The sequence below is a fragment of the Dendrobates tinctorius genome, unplaced genomic scaffold, assembly GCF_039654945.1.
Source record: "Dendrobates tinctorius isolate UK_male_01 unplaced genomic scaffold, ASM3965494v1 ptg000035l, whole genome shotgun sequence".
NCBI classification, from domain to species: Eukaryota; Metazoa; Chordata; class Amphibia; order Anura; family Dendrobatidae; genus Dendrobates; species Dendrobates tinctorius.
In genome coordinates, this window is record NW_027361703.1 from 72052496 (window position 1) to 72076028 (window position 23533).

Consider the following 23533-nt stretch of genomic DNA (forward strand, 5'->3'; position numbering starts at 1 on the left):
ACATTTCCTCCACCATGCTTGACAGATGGCGTCAGGCACTCTTCCGGCATCTTTTCAGTTGTTCTGTGTCTCACAAATGTTCTTCTGTGTGATCCAAACACCTCAAACTTGGATTCGTCTGTGTCCATAACACTTTTTTGCCAATCTTCCTCTGTCCAATGTCTGTGTTCTTTTGCCCATATTAATCTTTTCCTTTTATTAGCCAGTCTCAGATATGGCTTTTTCTTTGCCACTCTGCCCTGAAGGCCAGCATCCCGGAGTCACCTCTTCACTGTAGACGTTGACACTGGCGTTTTGCATGTACTAGTTAATGAAGCTGCCAGTTGAGGACCTGTGAGGCGTCGATTTCTCAAACTACAGACTCTAATGTACTTGTCTTGTTGCTCAATTGTGCAGCGGGGCCTCCTACTTCTCTTTCTAAAGTACTCTGGTTAGAGCCTGTTTGTGCTCTCCTCTGAAGGGAGTAGTACACACCATTGTAGGAAATCTTCAGTTTCTAGGCAATTTCTCGCATGGAATAGCCTTCATTTCTAAGAACAAGATTAGACTGTCAAGTTTCACATGAAAGTTCTTTTTTTTCTGGCAATTATGAGTTTAATGGAACCAACAAATGTAATGCTCCAGATTCTCAACTAGCTCAAAGGAAGGTCAGGTTTATAGCTTCTCTAATCAGCCAAACTGTTTTTAGCTGTGCTAACATACTTGCCCAAGGGTTTTCAAGGGTATTCTAACCATCCAGTAGCCTTCTTACATAGTTAGCAAACACAAAGTACCATAAGAACACGAGTGATGGTTGTTGGAAAAGGGCCTCTATGCACCTATGAAGATCTTGCATTACAAACCAGACATTTGCAGCTAGAATAGTCATTTACCACATTAACAATGTATAAAGTGTATTTCTGAATCATTTAATGTTAGCTTCACTGGAAAAAAAACTGTGCTTTTCTTTCAAAAATAAGGAAATTTCTAAGTGACCCTAAACTTTTGAACAGTAGTGTACATGAAACATAGAAGTGTGAATCAGCCCTTAATTTTGACTGTTTTATTTTATAGAAATTCTGCCATCAATCAAAAGATCTTGAAGTGCTGGATATTTCTCATTGTTTGCAAGTAACAAACAACACGGTAAAAACGATTGCATTTTGCTGTAAGATGCTCACATCCATCAATATTGCCGGATGTCCAAAGGTAAGCTATAGGAGTATAACATGAAAAGGGAGACATGCATAGAAATCTAATTTAGTTCTTAAACATCAGGGTTAAAATGTCTAAAGTTGTATTTCTTTTGAATCAATTTTGCATCTATTGTTTATTTCAGGAAATAAGACTATACGTATAACCAAAAAGGAAAACCATTAATGTCAACACCTTTTCCCCTTTTGTTGTACTACACTGAATCCTCTGTGTGGGCTTTTTTCACTATCAATCTAGCATACTGCTCTGGGATTTGTATGGTCTATGATCTCAGGTCAGCATATACTATCACTATCTATAATAATAAATGCCATAACCAGCTTCCGGTTGTAACAACTTCCGTCCAGTTGTAACCGGTGACGTCACCACACACACACGTTAACCCTCAACACACCACACCGCCTCAACACACACTTCTCTCACCTTTCACCTCCACTCATGTCCACTCACTCTTTCACTCCACATACGTTCCTTTCTCTCACTCCGTTTCTCATACTCACACCGTCATCGTCGCTGCCCCGACATCTTCCTCCGCCGCCGCGATCCAGGATCCAGACGTTCTCCAGGCCGCCGACATCGGGATCCAAAAAGATGGCGTCGGCGAAATCTCGCGAGATTACGCCGACGCCATTTTGGATCCCGATGTCGCCCATGCCAGCGACATGTTGTTGCGGCGACGCCATCTTGAATATCGCGGGACTTCACGAAATCCAAGATGGCGTCCTGCAAGAACATGTCGGCGACCTGGAGAACGTCTGGATCCTGGATCGCGGCGGCGGAGGAAGATGTCGGGGCAGCGACGATGATGGTGTGAGTATGAGAAACGGAGTGAGAGAAAGGAACGTATGTGGAGTGAAAGAGTGAGTGGACATGAGTGGAGGTGAAAGGTGAGAGGAGTGTGTGTTGAGGCGGTGTGGTGTGTTGAGGGTTAACATGGCAAGAGGTGTGAGGCTGTGTGCACACGCTGCGGATTTTGCTGCGGTTCCGCAGCGGTTTTGGCCGCTGCGGACCCGCAGCAGTTTTTGCTGCGGTGTACAGTACCATGATTCCCTATGGGAATCAAAAACCGCAGTGCAGACGGTGCGGAGTTTTCCGCGCGGATTATCTGCGGTTTTCAATCCGCAGAAAGAATTGACATGTCAATTCTTTCTGCGGATTCTCCTGCGGTTTGCCATCTCCTCTATTGAGGAGATGAAAAACCGCAGGGAAAAACCGCAGAGCAATCCGCAGGTAAAACCGCAGGTCTTTTGACCTGCGGTTTCACCTGCGGATTTTACAAAATCCGCGCGGATGAATCCGCACCTAATCCGCAGCGTGTGCACACAGCCTTAACGACGTCGGCGAAATCTCGCGAGATTTCACCGACACCATCTTGCATTTGTGAAATTACGTCATTTACCTCACGCCGACTTGCTGTGCGGACGCTTGGCATTGCCTGTACCACCATAACTACTGCTGCCTTGGTCCTATGCCTGTTTACTGCCGGTGTCTAATTACAGGGCCAATTTGCCTATACTGCCATAAATACTGCTACCTTGCTACTCTGCCGGTGTCTAATTACAGGGCTAATTTGCCTCTACCGCCATAACTACTGCTACCTTGCTACTCTGCCGGTGTCTAATTACAGGGCTAATTTGCCTCTACCGCCATAACTACTGCTGCCTTGCTCCTCTGCCGGTGTCTAATTACAGGGCTAATTTGCCTCTACTGCCATAACTACTGCTGCCTTGCTCCTCTGCCGGTGTCTAATTACAGGGCTAATTTGCCTCTACCGCCATAACTACTGCTGCCTTGCTCCTCTGCCGGTGTCTAATTACAGGGCTAATTTGCCTCTACCGCCATAACTACTGCTGCCTTGCTCCTCTGCCGGTGTCTAATTACAGGGCTAATTTGCCTCTACCGCCATAACTACTGCTGCCTTGCTCCTCTGCCGGTGTCTAATTACAGGGCTAATTTGCCTCTACCGCCATAACTACTGCTGCATTGCTCCTCTGCCGGTGTCTAATTACAGGGCCAATTTGCCTATACCGCCATAACTACTGCTGCCTTGCTCCTCTGCCGGTGTCTAATTACAGGGCTAATTTGCCTCTACCGCCATAACTACTGCTGCCTTGCTCCTCTGCCGGTGTCTAATTACAGGATCAATTTGCCTCTACCGCCATAACTACTGCTGCATTGCTCCTCTGCTGGTGTCTAATTACAGGGCCAATTTGCCAATACCGCCATAACTACTGCTGCCTTGCTCCTCTGCTGGTGTCTAATTACAGGATCAATTTGCCTCTACCGCCATAACTACTGCTGCCTTGCTCCTCTGCCGGTGTCTAATTACAGGATCAATTTGCCTCTACCGCCATAACTACTGCTGCATTGCTCCTCTGCTGGTGTCTAACTACAGGGCCAATTTGCCACTACCACTTCATAACTACTGCTGGGCAATTACAGGGTCAATTAGTATCTGTTTACTCTACAATACTCCAGGACGCCTTCTTCACTGCCAGATAACTGCCAAATAGACTCCTTTACCTGTGCCAACATGAGTCATAACAAAAAGTATGCCAATGCCAGTGAAAGGAAAGCAGCTTTAGCACTACGACAAAAACAACGCCGTGCTAATGAGACTCCTGAGGAAAAACACCATCGCCTTGACAAGATTAAGGCTTATAAACGCCGTCGCCTCACACACGAATCCCCTAACTCTAAATCCATAAGATTGGCTGAAGAAGCCTCTGCACGCCGTCACCGCCGACAACAGACGGCCTCTTCCTCATCATTATTATTAGACTCACAACAGGATGCTTCCACATCAGCATGTGGAACAATTTACTGCTACACTTCATCCCATATGCCGTTCACTGACATAACTAATCAGCAATCTGTTTCTGCCCTATCAATACCACCATTCAATACCGATGCACAGTATGCCAATGCCAGTGAAAGGAAAGCAGCTTTAGCACTACGACAAAAACAACGCCGTGCTAATGAGACTCCTGAGGAAAAACAGCATCGACTTGACAAGATTAAGGCTTATAAACGCCGTCGTCTCACACACGAATCCCCTAACTCTAAATCTATTACATTGGCTGAAGAAGCCTCTACACGCCATCACCGCCAACAACAGACGGCTTCTTCCTCATCATCTATAATAATAAATGCCCTAAGCAGCTTCCGGTTGTAACAACTTCCGTCCAGTTGTAACCGGTGACGTCACCACACACACTCACATGTTAACTCTCAACACACACCGCCTCAACACACACTCCTCTCACCTTTCACCTCCACTCACGTCCACTCACTCTTTCACTCCACATACGTTCCTTTCTCTCACTCCGTTTCTCATACTCACACCGTCATCGTCGCTGCCCCGACATCTTCCTCCGCCGCCGCGATCCTGGATCCAGACGTTCTCCAGGCCGCCGACATGTTCTTGCGGCGACGCCATCTTGGATTTCGTGAAATCCCACGAGATTCAAGATGGCGTCGCCGCAAGAACATGTCGCTGGCGTGGACGACTCGGGATCCAAAAAGATTGTGTCGGCGAAATCTCGCGAGATTACGCCGACGCCATTTTGGATCCCGATGTCGTCCACGCCGGCGACATGTTCTTGCGGCGACGCCATTTTGGATCGGCGAAATCCCGCGATAGTCAAGATGGCATCGCCGCAAGAACATGTCGCCGGCGAGGACGACGTCGGGATCCAAAATGGCGTCGGCGAAAACTCGCGAGATTTCGCCAACGCCATTTTGGATCCCGACGTCGTCCACGCCGGCGACATGTTCTTCCGGCGACGCTATCTTGACTGTCGCGGGATTTCACGATACTCAAGATGGCGTCACCGCAAGAACATGTCGCCGGCGTGGACAACGTCTGGATCCAGGATGGCGCCGGCGGAAGATGATGTCGGGGATCGTGGAGCAGCGGCGATGACGGCGTGAGTATGAGAGACGGAGTGAGAGAAGGGGTCGTATGTGGAGTGAAAGAGTGAGTGGAGATGGTGAAAGGTGAGAGGAGTGTGTGTTGAGGAGTGTGTGTGTTGAGGGTTAACATGGCAAGAGGTGTGATGCTATCGCATCCTCCCGATGCGATAGCATCGGGCCATAATCTAGTTGTCATATATTTAACTCTGACAGATATGCTTTTAGTATCGTATTTGCTGGTGAGCACAGGATCAGAGGGATATTGTTGTCTTTCCCTTGACCTTGGTATACTGTTTCCAGCTGTTCCCACATCTATTTTTTAGCTGCTTCTCTCCATTCTCCCAACTTTATCTTTTTTATTATTATAGTGGTTTGAAAAAACCACTATCTTGTAATCCGAACGCTGCTAACTTATTCTTTTTCTTCTTATTATTATTATTAAGTTGATTTCCGCAATTAATGTGGCCCGAACCGCTACACGCACAGACTCCGTTGAGGTGCCAACGTCCACGAGAGGTGTGCTATGCATTTTTCATGTCGATCGGATTTGTAGTTTTTGCGCAATTTGCGTTTGAAAAAACATTTTCCCGTCATTGGAATGCACTGTCTCAATGCTTTTCAATGGGAAATTTAAAACGTGCCCTGAGGCAATTCAAATGGCAGTTAAGCTCATTGATATGCGCAGGCACAACCAGTTACTATGCAAATGCCTACAAACTTCACATGACGCCCCCAGGACAGAGCTTCTGCCACATAATATCAGCTCTTAAAGCGAAACCCACAGCACAAATGCAAATCTAGCTTCATCACATGACGCATGCCCCTGAGAGAGAATGTGCGCCAAAGTGGATTTAGAAGCCCAGTGAGCCACCCTGTCTCTAAAACGGCCGACGCGCCAAAGTGATTCTTAAAGGGCCGGCGCACCAAAATGAGTCTTAAAGGGACAGCGCGCCAAATCGAAAACTGAGTGACCCCAGGCTCCAAATCGGAGGCTGAGCCACCCCGGCCTCCAAATTGGAGGCTGATCGACCCTGGCCTCCAAATCGGACCCAGAGGGGCCCCGCTCACCAAATCAGACCCAGAGTGGCCCCGCCCACCAAATCGGCCCCCCGAGTGGCACCGCCCACCAAATCGGCCCCCCGAGTGCCCCCCCGCCAAATTGGCCCCCCGAGTGGCCCCGCCCTCCAAATTGGCCCCCGAGTGCCCCCCGCCAAATCGGCCCCCGAGTGGCCCCGCCCACCAAATTGGCCCCGGAGTGGCCCCGCCCACCAAATTGGCCCGGGCACCATTTCAAAGCACTATCTGTACTTCCTTCAGGAAATACACATCTAGTATTATATGTTATCTTCTATGTTTAATAAAAATATATTTTTGTTAGTTTGCCCCTTGTGTCTGATTATATGTATTTATTTAAGGTTTATACATTCCTTGCTATATTATTTATGGTACCTTTTCAGATCTTTTTCAAATTGAGATTTTACTTTTTGGTTATATGTTTTGGATTAGGGGCATGCTCCACTTAGCCGAGAGGATATATTTGTAGGTTAATAAGACAATACGTGTCCCAGGAAAATGTAAAATATTGTACCTTAATTCTACTGATAACTGCATAAAATATTTTGTTCATTTTCTCCTCACAATGCACAATCTTATAGTACCCTCTTTGAGCTCCAGTTGTATGTCATTTTTCATGGCTTCTTTTATGACAGAAGTCTGTCATTGTCGCACTATATATTCCAGCACCTTGTTGATACGGGGGAGAAACTGACAGGTTGGGGCCCCTGTGCAAAAAATGTGTATGGATCCCCTTCTTTTCATGGCAACAAAGCTACAGATCTTTAGAACATTATATTATATATATATTTTTTTCTTGATATATATACACTCACTGGCCACTTTATTAGGTACACCATGCTAGTAAGGGGTTGGACCCCCTTTTGCCTTCAGAACTGCCTCAATTCTTCGTGGCAGAGATTCAACAAGGTGCTGGAAGCATTCCTCAGAGATTTTGGACCATATTGACATGATGGCATCACACAGTTGGCGCAGATTTGTCGGCTGCACATCCCTGATGCGAATCTCCCGTTCCACCACATCCCAAAGATGCTCTATTGGATTGAGATCTGGTGACTGAGGAGGCCATTTGAGTACAGTAAACTCATTGTCATGTTCAAGAAACCAATCTGAGATGATTCGAGCTTTATGACATGGCGCATTATCCTGCTGAAAGTAGCCATCAGATGTTGGGTACATTGTGGTCATAAAGGGATGGACATGGTCAGCAACAATACTCAGGTAGGCTGTGGCGTTGCAACGATGCTCAATTGGTACCAAGGGGCCCAAAGAGTGCCCAGAAAAAATTCCCCACACCATGACACCACCACCACCAGCCTGAACCGTTGATACAAGGCAGGATGGATCCATGCTTTCATGTTGTTTACGCCAAATTCTGACCCTACCATCCGAATGTCGCAGCAGAAATCGAGACTCATCAGACCAGGCAACGTTTTTCCAATCTTCTACTGTCCAATTTCGATGAGCTTGTGCAAATTGTAGCCTCAGTTTCCTGTTCTTAGCTGAGAGGAGTGGTACCCAGTGTGGTCTTCTGCTGCTGTAGCCCATCTGCCTCAAAGTTCGACGCACTGTGCGTTCAGAGATGCTCTTCTGCCTACCTTGGTTGTAACGGGTGGCAATTTGAGTCACTGTTGCCTTTCTATCAGCTCGAACCAGTCTGCCCATTCTCCTCTGACCTCTGGCATCAACATGGCATTTCCGGCCACAGAACTGCCGCTCACTGGATTTTTTTTCTTTTTCGGACCATTCTCTGTAAACCCTAGAGATGGTTGTGCGTGAAAATCCCAGTAGATCAGCAGTTTCTGAAATTCTCAGACCAGCCCTTCTGGCACCAACAATCATGCCACGTTCAAAGGCACTCAAATCACCTTTCTTCCCCATACTGATGCTCGGTTTGAACTGCAGGAGATTGTCTTGACCATGTCTACATGCCTAAATGCACTGAGTTGCCGCCATGTGATTGGCTGATTAGAAATTAAGTCTTAACACACAGTTGGACAGGTGTACCTAATAAAGTGGCCAGTGAGTGTATATATATATATATATATATATATATATATATATATATAGAGAGAGAGAGAGAGAGAGAGAGAGAGAGACAGACAATTATACATAATAACGGAGAACGGAGACTATAAGATATATGCAGTACAGACCAAAAGTTTGGACACACCCTAATTCATGTGTTAATTCACAGGTGGTGTAGGGGTGCTTTGCTGGTGACACTGTTGGGGATTTATTCAAAATTTAAGGCATACTGAATCAGCATGGCTACCACAGCATCTTGCAGCGGCATGCTATTCCATCCGATTTGCGTTTAGTTGGACCATCATTTATTTTTCAACAGGATAATGACCCCAAACACACCTCCATGTTGTGTAAGGGCTATTTGACCAAGAAGGAGAGTGATGGGGTGCTACGCCAGATGACCTGACCTCCACAATCACCAGACCTGAAAACAATCGAGATGGTTTGGGGTGATCTGGACCGCAGAGTGAAGGCAAAAGGGCCAACAAGTGCTAAGCATCTCTGGGAACTCCTTCAAGACTGTTGTAAGACGATTTCCGGTGACTACCTCTTGACGCTCATCAAGAGAATGCCAAGAGTGTGCAAAGCAGTAATCAAAGCAAAAGGTGGCTACTTTGAAGAACCTAGAATATAAGACATATTTTCAGTTGTTTCACACTTTTATGTTAATTATATAATTCCACATGTGTTAATTCATAGTTTTGATGCCTTCAGAGTGACTCTACAATTTTCATAGTCATGAAAATAAAGAAAACTCTTTGAATGAGGTGTGTCCAAACTTATGGTCTGTACTGATATATATATATATATATATATATATATATATATAAATATTACTGTTCCTTATTACATGGTGCCCTCTCGTTTTATACAGCACCATCCCTTACAGTTTTTTTTATATAGCGTCCTCATTTTCATTACATACCATCCTCTCGTTAGATATATAATGCAATGATTACTGTAGATTCAACAAAATTCTCAGGTCAACAGGTGCATATTCAAGAAAGAAATCTTGTAAAACCTTATTGAAGCACAAATGGACAATATGAAAAAAAAGGACAAAATCGGGTATCAAACCATAACACAACGAGAAAAAACGAAAACAACGTCCAGTATTGATTTTAGAAATTTATTGAAAAAGAATTTTCAAACAATAAATGCGGGGGTTACCAAAAGAAGGGGCAACACAGGAGGTAGTTTGCACAAATAGCATGCACTCAAGTATAATATAACTTCATAAAGTATTATACAAATGCAAAAAGAATAAATAAATCATTCCATAAATATGAGAAAGTGCAATTGAATAGTTCATGGATAGGCTCAGGTAGATGCAGGACAATTCATATATAAAGTGCAATGTGCAACATGAATATCATGGGCTTAGGCATACAACCATATAATAAAAAAAAGGTTTATAGGATAGCAGTTATGAATAATCATATGGACAAAAATGGACAAGTGTCCCGACAAGTAAAAATGCACAATGGCAGATATTAAAAAGTCCAATATTGACTAATCTTATATAAAAAGTATATTATATATGTGCGGCTCCAAATGAAAAGTATATTCCTAGAGGATTATACAGTGGGGAAAAAAAGTATTTAGTCAGTCAGCAATAGTGCAAGTTCCACCACTTAAAAAGATGAGAGGCGTCTGTAATTTACATCATAGGTAGACCTCAACTATGGGAGACAAACTGAGAAAAAAAAATCCAGAAAATCACATTGTCTGTTTTTTTTTCATTTTATTTGCATATTATGGTGGAAAATAAGTATTTGGTCAGAAACAAGCAATCAAGATTTCTGGCTCTCACAGACCTGTAACTTCTTCTTTAAGAGTCTCCTCTTTCCTCCACTCATTACCTGTAGTAATGGCACCTGTTTAAACTTGTTATCAGTATAAAAAGACACCTATGCACACCCTCAAACAGTCTGACTCCAAACTCCACTATGGTGAAGACCAAAGAGCTGTCAAAGGACACCAGAAACAAAATTGTAGCCCTGCACCAGGCTGGGAAGACTGAATCTGCAATAGCCAACCAGCTTGGAGTGAAGAAATCAACTGTGGGAGCAATAATTAGAAAATGGAAGACATATAAGACCACTGATAATCTCCCTCGATCTGGTGCTCCACGCAAAATCCCACCCCGTGGGGTCAGAATGATCACAAGAACGGTGAGCAAAAATCCCAGAACCACGCGGGGGGACCTAGTGAATGAACTGCAGAGAGCTGGGACCAATGTAACAAGGCCTACCATAAGTAACACACTACGCCACCATGGACTCAGATCCTGCAGTGCCAGACGTGTCCCACTGCTTAAGCCTGTACATGTCCGGGCCCGTCTGAAGTTTGCTAGAGAGCATTTGGATGATCCAGAGGAGTTTAGGGAGAATGTCCTATGGTCTGATGAAACCAAACTGGAACTGTTTGGTAGAAACACAACTTGTCGTGTTTGGAGGAAAAAGAATACTGAGTTGCATCCACCAAACACCATACCTACTGTAAAGCATGGTGGTGGAAACATCATGCTTTGGGGCTGTTTCTCTGCAAAGGGGCCAGGATGACTGATCCGGGTACATGAAAGAATGAATGTATCGTGAGATTTTGAGTGCAAACCTCCTTCCATCAGCAAGGGCATTGAAGATGAAACGTGGCTGGGTCTTTCAACATGACAATGATCCAAAGCACACCGCCAGGGCAACGAAGGAGTGGCTTCGTAAGAAGCATTTCAAGGTCCTGGAGTGGCCTAGCCAGTCTCCAGATCTCAACCCTATAGAAAACCTTTGGAGGGAGTTGAAAGTCCGTTGCCAAGCGAAAAGCCAAAAACATCACTGCTCTAGAGGAGATCTGCATGGAGGAATGGGCCAACATACCAACAACAGTGTGTGGCAACCTTGTGAAGATTTACAGAAAACGTTTGACCTCTGTCATTGCCAACAAAGGATGTATCACAAAGTATTGAGATGAAATTTTGTTTCTGACCAAATACTTATTTTCCACCATAATATGCAAATAAAATGAAAAAAAAACAGACAATGTGATTTTCTGGATTTTTTTTTCTCAGTTTGTCTCCCATAGTTGAGGTCTACCTATGATGCAAATTACAGACGCCTCTCATCTTTTTAAGTGGTGGAACTTGCACTATTGCTGACTGACTAAATACTTTTTTTCCCCACTGTATATTAATCCATGCCGCTCTTAATAAAATATGTAGTGGCTGTGCCAAATAAAGTGCTCAAACAATACCTTGTGCCAGTGTGCAAACAGGTCTCCAGGATGCGCCCGACCCCGACGCGCTTTTCGGCGTCTGCCTTTTTGTTGTAGAAAATAAGCATTTTACAGTACAAACAAAGTGAATGAGATTCTTGCACGTTTCTTATTTTTTTATTTGCAGCAGAATAAAATCTGAATAATGTCAATTGTTGCAGCATATTTCACCCTTACTAATTAGAGTGGGGGAAAATATGCAACAAAAACGCATGTAAAAAAAAAAAAAAGTGGCAAGAAACGTATGTAGCGTTCTTCCTGCTAGGATATGCAGCAGTTTTTTCTTCTGCAAATCATGAACGTGTGCAGATAGCCTTAGTCCCTCTCCTGTGTCCCCATCCATTATAAGTCCTTGATGGCATCTTAATGTATTTGGGGATGAGAGAAGACATTATCAGGTACTGAGCATCTTCTGCCACCTCCCAATTCATTACAATTCCCTGACAGCATCTTCTCCCACTTTTCAATTCATTATAAAGTAACATATGCACCTTACCTCTTCCTCTCCCACTATCCAATAAATTTTAAGCCCCTGATAACAATATAACACTATCAGGGACTTGTCACCGTTCTCTACCTCCCAATTCATTTTACATACATATGTATCGTCCTCCTCCCCCTGTTCATAAGTTCTGCTTACTCCCATCCCAGTCCCTCACCCCCTCCATATCTTCTCCTCCACCGCATCATTGTCCTCTCCCCCACCCCCCTCATTGTCCTTTGCACACTCCAATCATTTTCCTCTTATCTCTCCCATCACTGTCCTCTCCCCAATGTATTGGGAAAAAACGCACGCCTCTCCATCCTTTCCACCACAGCATCGCTTCTTTCTTCTTCGCCGCCAACTTTCCAAATGACATATGCACGCGCTGTATGCTCTCATCATTAAGCTGTGTGTGCGCCTGTATCACTGAGAAATCGCTGGGCAGGAAGCGGAGGACAGGATCCTGCAGCTCCGCTGCCATTTTCTACCATAGGCAGCAGAGCTGTAGGATCGCTCCCTGCCCGCCATGCCACACATGATGAGGGCAATCTGGCCATGGGCCCCCTTGACCATTGGGCTCTGAGAAACAGGCCAGATTGCCCTAATTATTAGCCGCCCTGCAAGGTTCTACCTCTGGGCCCCGGTGTAGTTGCAGCAGCTATATGTCCGCCCTGTGTTAATAAGCCCAAGTGTATGAACGCATACTGCACTTTTGTTTTAGATTTCATACAAACCTTACATACAAATCCTTAATATGCAATTTGCAACACCTTAAAGTAAGAATTGTGGAATTATGGAAATCGAGGGATGGATAGATTTGGTAATGATAGGCAATTGATGAAAAAATGGAAATACAGAAATGGAAATGCAGAAATACAGGCACTTACCTCTTTGGCATTTTATTAATGAGATTATTAAAGGGAATCTGTGACCTCATTTTGGGCCTATGAGATGCGGCCACCGCCATTAGGGGCTTATTTACAGCATTCTGTAATGCTGTAGATAAAAGCCCCTGATGTAACCTGAAAGAGAAGAAAAACGAGTTAGATTATACTCACCTGGGGATCTGGTCCGGTCCGATGGGTGTCGCGGTACGGCGCCTCCCAACTTCTAGCGATGACGTCCTCCTTACTTCTGCTGCGGCTCCTGCGCAAGCATAATTTATCTGCCCTGTTGAGGGCAGAGTAAAGTACTGCAGCGCGCAGGCACTGGACCTCTGTGACCTTTCCCGGCGCCTGCGCACTGCAGTACTTTACTCTGCCCTCAACATGGCAGATAAAGTACACCTGCGCAGGAGCCGTGGCAGAAGTAAGAAGGAGGACGTCATCGCTAGAAGATGGGAGGCGCCGGATTGGACCGCGACACCCATCGGACCGGACCCCCAGGTGAGTTTAATCTAAGTCGTTTTACTTATCTTTCAGGTTACATCAGGGGCTTATCTACAGCATTACAGAATGCTGTAGATAAGCCCCTGATGGCGGTGCCCGCATCTCATAGGCCAAAAATGAGGTGAAAGATTCCCTTTAATGGTTGACTGAAGCATATTCTGCCAAGCTGAACGCACTTGAGCATGCAAATCATCACAATCTGCTACAGCTCCTTTTGCAATTGCCGACCATTGACGTCACACGTGCTTGATTAGATACAATTATCGAGATGCTGCAGACCATGGTATCACATTTAAGCTATGCAGGCTGCTCACAGTAGCACGAACCACGTTTAGTCTGGCATTATTGTGTTTAAAAATTGCATGGCCAAGTTAATGTCTCGTTGAGCTGTTAAGTGTGCTATTGTACAGCGTGTTACCCCACATCATAATTCCAGGAGTAGGACCAGCGTGACCTTCCCTTGTAAAGGTCTTTTCATTTTGTTGCCCAAGTGGTGACCAGACCAATCATCGGCTATCATTGGGACAAGAACAAAAGCAGGATAGAATCCATTGCAGCCACCATTGCAGTTTTGCTCTACACCATGATGGCCTTTGAGAAAGGCGGCGTAAGGTCAATAGGACACCAAGACATCTGGTTCGTAATGTTTGATGCCATAGGCTTGGTGTGTGACGTCCAATTTCACTTGTAGTATAGAATGGATCAATCGTAATACTAGTGGTACTGCCATTTCTCCAAAGTGTCCCAGAAGCCATTTTTCAACATGACAACACCAGAACACATGTTGCCCGTGTTACTGTGAACAGCATGTGTGGCCGATGTGCGGTATCATGGCCTTCTGTGTTTCTACACTTGTGTTCAATCAAGCAAATCTCGGATGACATTGGTCGGCAATTACAAAGGAAGAAGTGGTGACGTGTTTCTATTATACTTCTCTGATTGTTCCTCTCCTGATTTTGGATTACAAATACTGATGTAAAATACTGACCAAGTACTGAATGTGTGAACATGGCCTAGAGGTGCAGCATGAATCGAAGACGCTCATTTATTGCAGCCATGTATACTTCACTCTGAAACACTGGTATTTGTGAGAAAACATACATAAAAACGGCATCCGGGTACGATGCAACTACAATTAGTCCAAAAGGCAGGTTCCTTTCGGCTTCTCCCCGCCCTGCTCCCATTGAATGACAGGACTTCCCACTTACACATACATGAGAGGCCTGTCAGTCTAGGGGAGCGGGGTGAGAAAAAGCCACCATGGGCCTGCGTATTGGCTTCTATGCACATGCACTCTTTATAGCTCACTGACACATTCCTTGTTAGGTAGTTTTGTTACCTGTAGCATAAATAATTTAATTGAACTATGATCTGGTAATATCCATCAGAATTTCCGGCTGTGTGGTCCCTATTAAAAAATAATTTTGGGGAATTTGTATATTTTGATACGTTGAATTAATAAATATTTTTAACATAGTTTTGAGTGTTGATTTGTGTGGTCCAGTGATTCCTTGATATCATAAATTACACTTTTTTTTGCAATTAACTAAAAGTATATGTAAATATAATTTCAAAAATATGGTTAACAAAATAGTTTAAATATCATGTGCACTGTTTGCGGAAAACTCAACCAATATCAGGAGTTAAAGGGTATGTTCCCATTTCCAAGATCCTATCCAATAGTAGGTGTAATAATAATAATATTAGCAAATATCTCCAATTAGAAATGTAGTATAGTTTTTCTGATTCGCTATGTCTCTTTCCTCATGTGCAGGGATTGTGGGACCTTGGGTATCCATGGTTACGATTACTGCTATAGTGACATCTTGTTCTTAGTGGTCGGTACCATGGATACCTAAGGTCCTTCAATGCCTACACATGAGGAGAGACATAGCAAATCAGAAGAACTATGCTACGTTTCTAATTGAAGGTATTTGCTAATACTATTATTACACTTACTACATATTGGGATAGGATCTTGGAGATGGAAATACCCCTTTAAGTCCAAAGTTTTAGATAATAAAATGGTCATACCCAAAGGACTTTCCTGTTATCCCTGGCAGCATGTGTAGTCAGAGTCATGAGATCTCAGTGGCATTATGCAATTATCAATGTATAGAATAAAATATAAATTGATAGCTGGTGTGCAGATGTTATATACTGCGCTGTTTGCTATCTGAGCTGTAAGATCTCACAGCTCTGAAACAGTGAGCTGCTGGGAATCGGCTAGTTTTCCCACACTGCATGCAACAAATCACTTTTTTGCCTATACTAATATAATTATTTTCATGGGGACAAACATGTTTTTCCAAATATAACTCACATCCAGTTGAAAGGACCTCTATAAACTATATGGAAATCAATAGCTGGAAATGTTAAATATAATGTGGTAATGCTAATTGTACTTAATTGTATCTTACCTAGATTACAGATATAAGCATCCAGTATCTTTCGGGGGGCTGCCGTTACCTCCATATCATTGACATCTCCGGGTGTATTCATCTCAGCGACAAGGCAATAAAATACTTACAGAAGTGCTGCAGACAACTCCGTTACTTAAGAATGCTCTACTGCAAGAGTATTACCAAGTAAGACCCACTAACACCGAGTCCATTAATACAAAGCGGTTTATGTAATAGTTGGTGTTGGTACTGTCATTATGATTTCTTTATAATATTTTAAATGTAATATAAATGTGAAATAACACATCATCTTTAAAGGAAATCTGTCAGTTACCCAAGCCTCAGACTAACATGTAGGAAACAAATGGGCTAAACCTAAATACATGGCTTCAGAAAGGCCACTTACTTAGTGGATGTTACTCTTCCTGCCAATAGATGCCCTCATATATAGTGGGTACAGAAAGTATACAGACCCCTTTACATTTTTCACTCTGTTTCATTGCAGCCATTTGGTAAACTCAAAAAAGTTCATTTTTTTCTCATTAATGTACACTCTGCACCCCATCTTGAATGAAAAAAACAACAACCCAGAAATGTAGAATTTTTTGCAAATTTATTAAAAAAGAAAAACTGTAATATCACATGGTCATAAGTATTCAGACCCTTTGCTCAGTATTGAGTAGAAGCACCCTTTTGAGCTAGTACAGCCATGAATCTTCTTGGGAATGATGCAACAAGTTTTCCACGCCTGGATTCGGGGATCCTCTGCCATTCTTCCTTGCAGATCCTCTCCAGTTCCGTCAGGCTGGATGGTGAACGTTGGTGGACAGCCATTTTCAGGTCTCTCCAGAGATGCTCAATTGGGCTTAGGTCAGGACTCTGGCTGGGCCAGTCAAAAATGGTCACATAGTTGTTCCAAAACCACTCCTTTGTAATTTTAGCTGTGTTCTTGGGGTCATGGTCTTGTTGGAAGGTGAACCTTCGCAAGTCTGAGGTCCAGAGCGCTCTGAAGAGGTTTTCATCCAGGATACCTCTGTATTTGGCCTCATTCAGGTTTCCTGCAATTGCAACCAGTCGTCCTGTCCCTGCAGCTGAAAAACACCCCCATAGCATGATGCTGCCACCACCATGTTTCACTGTTGGGATTGTATTGGTCAGGTGATGAGCAGTGGCTGGTTTTCTCCACACATACCGCTTAGAATTATCACCAAAAAGTTCTATCTTCGTCTCATCAGACCAGAGAATCTTATTTCTCATAGTCTGGGAGTCCTTCATGTGTTTTTTTTTTTTAGCAAACTATGCGAGTTTTCATATGTCTGGCACTGAGGAGAGGCTTCCGTCGGGCCACTCTGCCATAAAGGCCCGACTGGTGGAGGGCTGCAGTGATAGTTGACTTTGTGGAACTTTCTCCCACCTCCCTACTGCATCTGTGGAGCTCTGCCACAGTGATCTTGGGGTTCTTCTTTGCCTCTCTCACCAAGGCTCTTCTCCCACAATTGCTGTTTGGCTGGACGACCAGGTCTAGGACGACTTCTGGGGGTCCCAAACTTCTTCCATTTAAGGATTATGGAGGCCTTTGTGCTCTTGGGAACCTTGAGTACTGCAGAAATTCTTTTGTAACTTTGGCCAGGTGTGTGCCTTGCCACAATTCTGTCTCTGACCTCCTTGGCCAGTTCCTTTGACCTCATGATTCTCATTTGATCAGACATGCACTGTGAGCTGTGAGGTCTTATACAGACAGGTGTGTGCCTTTACAAATCAAGTCCTATCAGTTTAATTAAACACAGCTGGACTCCAATGAAGGAGAACCATCAGGAAATGGACAGCATGCGACTTAAATGAGTGTCTGAGCAAAGGGTCTGAATACTTATGACCATGTGATATTTGTTTTTCTTTTTTAAGAAATTTGCATAAAATTCTACATTTGTTTTTTTCAGTCAAGATGGGGAGCAGAGTGTACATTAATGATAAAAAAAATGAACTTTTTTTTAATTTACCAAATGGCTGCAATGAAACAGAGTGGAAAATTACAATGGGTACGGAATTTATTCAGACCCCCTTTAAAACTGTTTTGAGTCCACGGCCTGTATTAGGCTATGTTCACACTTAGCATATTTATTAATTTTAAAGTTAAAATTACAGTAAAATCAGGAAATAACTGAGGCCAATTTAGGGCCATATCAGCAGAGATTTTTCAACATGTGTAAAACTTGGCAAGTTCTAGCAGATTTAGGCTATGTGCACACGGTGCGGAATTGACACAGAAATTTCCGCAGGAATTTCGCAACTCCCTGCAGCGGGAAATATGCTAGAATTTCGCATACGGAATTTCCCACGATAAACTAGCGCTTTGCAAGCGTAATTAGCTTGCAGAATGCTAGCGTTTTCCAAGCGATCTGTAGCATCGCTTGGAAAACTGATTGACAGGTTGGTCACACTCGTCAAACATAGTGTTTGACGAGTGTGACCAACTTTTTACTATTGAGGCTGCCTATGCAGCATCAGTAGTAAAAGATATGTTAAAAATAATAATAATAATAATAAAAAAAAAATGGTGTTTTTCTCACCTTCCGGCGTCCCACGCAGCCTTCCTGAGCCTCGCGATGCTCCCGACAACTCTCATTCCCAGGGATGCCTTGCGACAATGACCTTTGATGACGTAGCGGTCTCGCAAGACCACTATGGTATCGCGAGACCGCGACTTCATCAAAGGTCATTGTCGCAAGGCATCACTGGGAACGGGACTTGGCGGGAGCATCGCTGAGGCCTGGGGACACTGCGGGGGCCGCCGGAAGGTAAGAATATCACCATTTTTTTATTTTAAATTTTTTACAGGGATATGGTACCCAAAGCCTGGAGGAGAGTCTCCCCTCCTCCAGGCCCTGGGTACCATCCGCACATTTTCCTCTTACTTTGCACATGGTGGGCATAGCCACATGCGGAAAGTAAGCGGAACAATGCTTTCCTATGCGTGCAGAATTCCGATTCCGCACAAAGAATGGGCATGCTGCGTATTTTTCCACGGAAAAATGCGCAGCATTAGCACAGCATGTGCGGAATGCCATTTTTGCGTCGATAAAAACGTGGCAAAAACGCCTCAAATCTGCGCGAATTCCGGACGTGTGCGCACAGCCTTAAAATACCAACAATCATGTAAACTGTCATGGATGCTTTTCTTGAAAAATATAACCTCACAGATTACGGGCACTAGATTTGGTGATCGGACGTTGATCTAGGGAATTAGTCTGTTTGCCGTTTGTGGAGTTGGAATTTTTCCCCTAATGTGGAGCTATTAGTGTCTGCCTCATAGGTTTTCTGCCTTCTTTTGGATAAACATGTTAGGCTATAGAATAAACTCGATGGACTTAAATAAGTTGTTCACTACATGGACAACTCCTTGTCATACCTCATGCTTGGCCCTAATAAAATAAAGCTTATACTCACCTCCTGTGCGGTTCCCGCCGCTGTGTTGGCACTCACGCTGTTGTTGTGACACGTGACCCCACCGCCCAATCAGCACAAGTGTCACTGTCCCCACCATCTGTCGAATTGAACAAGAAGAGGAAGTCACAGATCAGCTGCAGCCCAGACTTCTCCATGTTCAGTTCGACAAAAGGCGGGGACAATGACGACAGTACTAAATGGACGCCTGGGTCACGTGCCACAACAACCGCACGGGACCCACAGGGAGAGTGGGTGCTGACACCGCGGGAATGGAGCCGTTACGGGAGGCGAGTATAAATTTTTTCATTTTATTAGGGCCAAGCTTGGGGTATGAGAAGAGGTTGTCCTAGTAGTAGACAACCCCTTTACGTCTACATTAAAAATAAGGAATTCTTGTAACAACCCCTTTTACCTCAATAAATTACAGTAACAAAATTAAGGCAACTGTTAGAGTATTCTGACCTCACAGCTCTGCTGTTTAACTTTACTCATATCAGTATCACAGGAAAAATAGCACTGCATGCAGTCAAGGTGATAGACACATTGGGGGGAATTCAGTAGAACCCATTTTAAGTAAAAATAAAATAAAAAAAATAAGAAGTTTCCACTATTTGACAAACTCTGCCTAAAGAAATGAAAATTAATGTAATTATCTCCTACAGAAATGTAATTCCACTGATGCTGATGTTGCTGTTCCCAGCGGGCGTAATGACAATATTGTGCATTCTGACCGCTGCAATCAGTGGAGGCTGATCAGGTGCAGATCAGCACACACATTGACACTGACAAATTAGTAACGGCTGCAGCCACTGATTGTTTACAGCGATCATGTGCCACAACCTCACGTCACCAACAGCGCTGCTGCCGGAGGTGATTATACAATGTTTTTGTTTTCTATGGGGCCCTAATTAATTAACCTGACATTATACAGTTTTGGACAACGGTTTTATCTATATATTTCATTGTTATTTGGTGAATATTCTTTTTCCATAGGACAACTGTTCAGAAAATTGAATCCAAGTACCAACGTGTGGAGTACAGTACAGATGATCCTCCGCCTTGGTTTGGATATGACCGATGTGGTAACCTACAACATGGTGTACCACACATAGAGGAGACAGAAGAGGGAGCAGCTGAAGAGTCATTTGATATGTAAATGGGCCAAACTAAACTGTGTTCAAAGTAATTACTGTATACTGTATGTAAAAGAAAAATGCCAAATGTTTTTATTTTTTCATGTGCTAATTCTCATGTATGTGGATATATTTAGTGTAGTAATTAATATACTCTCCGGCCGCTATCTGCTCATGGTAACAGCACCGCTCCAGTACTACGTCATTGCATTTGTGACCTGCTGAATCGCACAGTGGGTGCTGTGTGGCGTGGAGGTCACTTTTTATTTCAATGTAAGTCTATGGGAATTGAGAATGAGGCTCTGTAGCCTTGATCTGAGACCCATAGATGTACACTGAGATTGTAACAACCACTTCAAACAGTGATACAGCAGGTTACAGAGGCAGTCACATGATGGTAGAGCGGAACGGCACGGGGCTGTTGGCATGAGAAGGCGTTGACTTACTACACTAATGACACTTACATACCGTACATATTCCCTATCACATGGTAAAATAAAGTCACACCAATCATACCTTAATCAGATGTTCCAAATAACTTGAGGAATTAAAGATCTAAATGTTTTTCTCGTATTCATGAATAATCCCAACATTTATTCAGACCCTTAACAGCTTGATGCAGCCTCAAGTCTACATCAATGGATGAAACATGTTGAAACAATTTGCTGGATTTATAAGGGTCAGATAAATGTTAGTTTTCATCAGATCAGTGTTTTTATACAAATCTCTATGTATCAAAAATTTATCATTTTAAATGGGAGTGCACATTTTTAGCAAGTAAAGCTTAGAACGGAACCTATCAGCTAACTCATGCTGCCCAAACCACAGGCAACCTGAATCAGTGCCCGGATGATCGACTGCAGACCGGTATATTTTTATCTGATGCTTCAGCCACAAACTATAGAAAGAGACGAGACCACCCTGGTACACCCCTGGGCATCTACTTCTCGTACCACTCAAAGTAATTGCTCAGTCTCACTGTGCAGATGCAGGAGAGACCAGAGACTTGCCAAGCGCCTACAGTGGTGCCGGGCTTGCCTCGTCTCTGCCTGCGGTCACTGGCTGGATCTTCTAAGTATATATTCTCCGGAGCGTGATTTGGGCAGCATGAATCAAATGATGGGTTTGATTTAATCAATAGCAATAATGAAATTAAAATAATAAAACTAGATAAAATTGAGGATGGACATCAACCTTATACACCATGTACACAATTATTAGTTCCTTAGTTATCTAGTTCCTTAAAAATTGACAATAAAAACACAGATTGCATGAATTTAATTAAATCTTTTATGTAATTTATTGATTTCTTTCTTGTACATGAATTGTACTGAAATGAGGAAAAACATCTAAAAAAGCTTAATGAAATGAAATGCTTGTCTGCTCTAAACTTTGTATGAAGCACAGCACTGGAAAAGAGACACTTTCACCCTAAAACAGTTTGTTCTTCTGCTTTACAGTGCATGCTGCTACTTTTTGTACTACATCTTGATCTTGACATCGGCCTTGTTTTGTCTTTTACTTACCCACTGTAGTTCAGCTTTCCTTAAAAAAAAAAAAAATCACCTAAAGACCAAGAACTCTGAACTAAAGTGTAAACCTAAAATATTTTACTACACATCTTCCCCAATTAAAATGGTTATCTGCCATTTTATTTCTCTTACATATATGCAATCCTTGTAATTTATGAATTCTCAATGAGAATTATGCATATGCACGGTGAAAAAGAGACACTGTCATGGCATTCATAACCCACCCATGTTACTTGGCCCATGTGTGGAAGTGTTTTGGGCTTTAAAGGGAACCTGTCAGCAGGATTGTGCACAGTAACCAGTACACAGTATGGCTTCTAATGGGTCACTGACTCCTCAGTGACCTACCCCAAAGTTTACATAATGAATATTATGTTTATCTTGGGGGGGGGGGGAGGGGGACCGTTCTGCAGGCAGCTGCCGAAGCATAATCACATATGTAATGTGTGCATAATTCATTTGTTTGCTATTCTCCTGTTTGAAAATGGCACCGGCCGCGACTGTGCAGTAGCAGCTATCGGTGATCCAATAGCTGCTACTGTACAGGCGGCGCCATCTTGCTAGAGAATAAAAAAATAGCTTACTCACCGATAACGGTGTTTCTTGGAACCCATGGCAGCACCACGGAGAGAGGGGATCCGCCCATCAAAGACAGGAACCTACAGATAAAAAGGGCGGCACCTCTCCTCCGCCCCCATTTGGTTACAAAGCATCAGAGGGTCTACAGGTTAGTTAATAACAAAAGCATATACATAACATTATAATGTTGCATATTATCAAGAAGCACCGTGTCTAAACGAAAACACTCTACGAACAGTAAACCGTGCTCACCGCACACGTGAAGGGGGGGGGGGAGATAAGCGGGTGCTGTCATGGGTTCCGAGAAATACCGTTATCGGTGAGTAATGATTCTCTCTCACCCATGACAGCACCACGGAGAGAATTACACAGATTTGTAGCTTAGGGAGGGACCACCGCCTGAAGGACCCTTCTCCCGAAGGTCAGGTCAGACGTAGAGGCTAGATTTAAACAATAGTGTCTGAAAAAGGTAGAAGGTGTTGACCACGTGGCCACCTTACAGATCTGTTCTATCGATACCTCTGATCTTTCTGCCCATGCGGTCGCCATTGCCCTTGTGGAATGAGCTTTCAAACCCTCCGGGATGGTATTCCCGCTGGATGAATATTCCAGGGCAATCACATCCCTTATCCACCTTGCCAGGGTAGTCTTAGATGCCTTAAGTCCCTTCCGAGGTCCCTGGAAACACACAAAAAGAGCCTTCCTTCCTACATCCCTTGGTGGCCTCTAAGTACTGAATTAGACACCTCTTCACATCTAGGGTGTGAAATTTCTCCTCTCCCTTATTTCTAGGATTTGTGCAGAAGGAAGGAAGGACTACTTCTTGGGACCTATAAAAGTGTGTTGCCACCTTAGGTAGATATGCCGGGTCAGGTTTCAATATGACTATCGTATAGAATTTTAGTAAACAGTGGCGCTGCTGACAGAGCTTGAATATCGCTCACCCTGCGAGCCGATGTTAGGGCCACTAGAAGCACAGTTTTTAATGACAAGGTTTTTAGGGGTGCTGACTGGATGGGTTCAAATTGGGGACCTGTTAGTGCAGATAGAACTAGATTTAGATCCCATGATGGTAATTTCTGGGTAATTGTTG

The 23533-nt window shown here is 43.7% G+C and overlaps 1 protein-coding gene across 1 annotated transcript in view; it reads left to right on the forward strand.

The window, feature by feature from the left end:
• The window catches only part of FBXL13 (F-box and leucine rich repeat protein 13), a 396865-nt gene extending 375163 nt beyond the window's left edge, over window positions 1-21702 (forward strand). The window contains exons 19-21 of the mRNA XM_073573638.1: window positions 1054-1188; window positions 15775-15938; window positions 20190-21702. Coding sequence (XP_073429739.1) covers window positions 1054-1188; window positions 15775-15938; window positions 20190-20352 — 462 coding nt within the window. The 3' untranslated portion in view covers window positions 20353-21702. The remainder of the gene's footprint in view (window positions 1-1053; window positions 1189-15774; window positions 15939-20189) is intronic.
• The last annotated feature ends 1831 nt before the right edge of the window (window positions 21703-23533 follow it).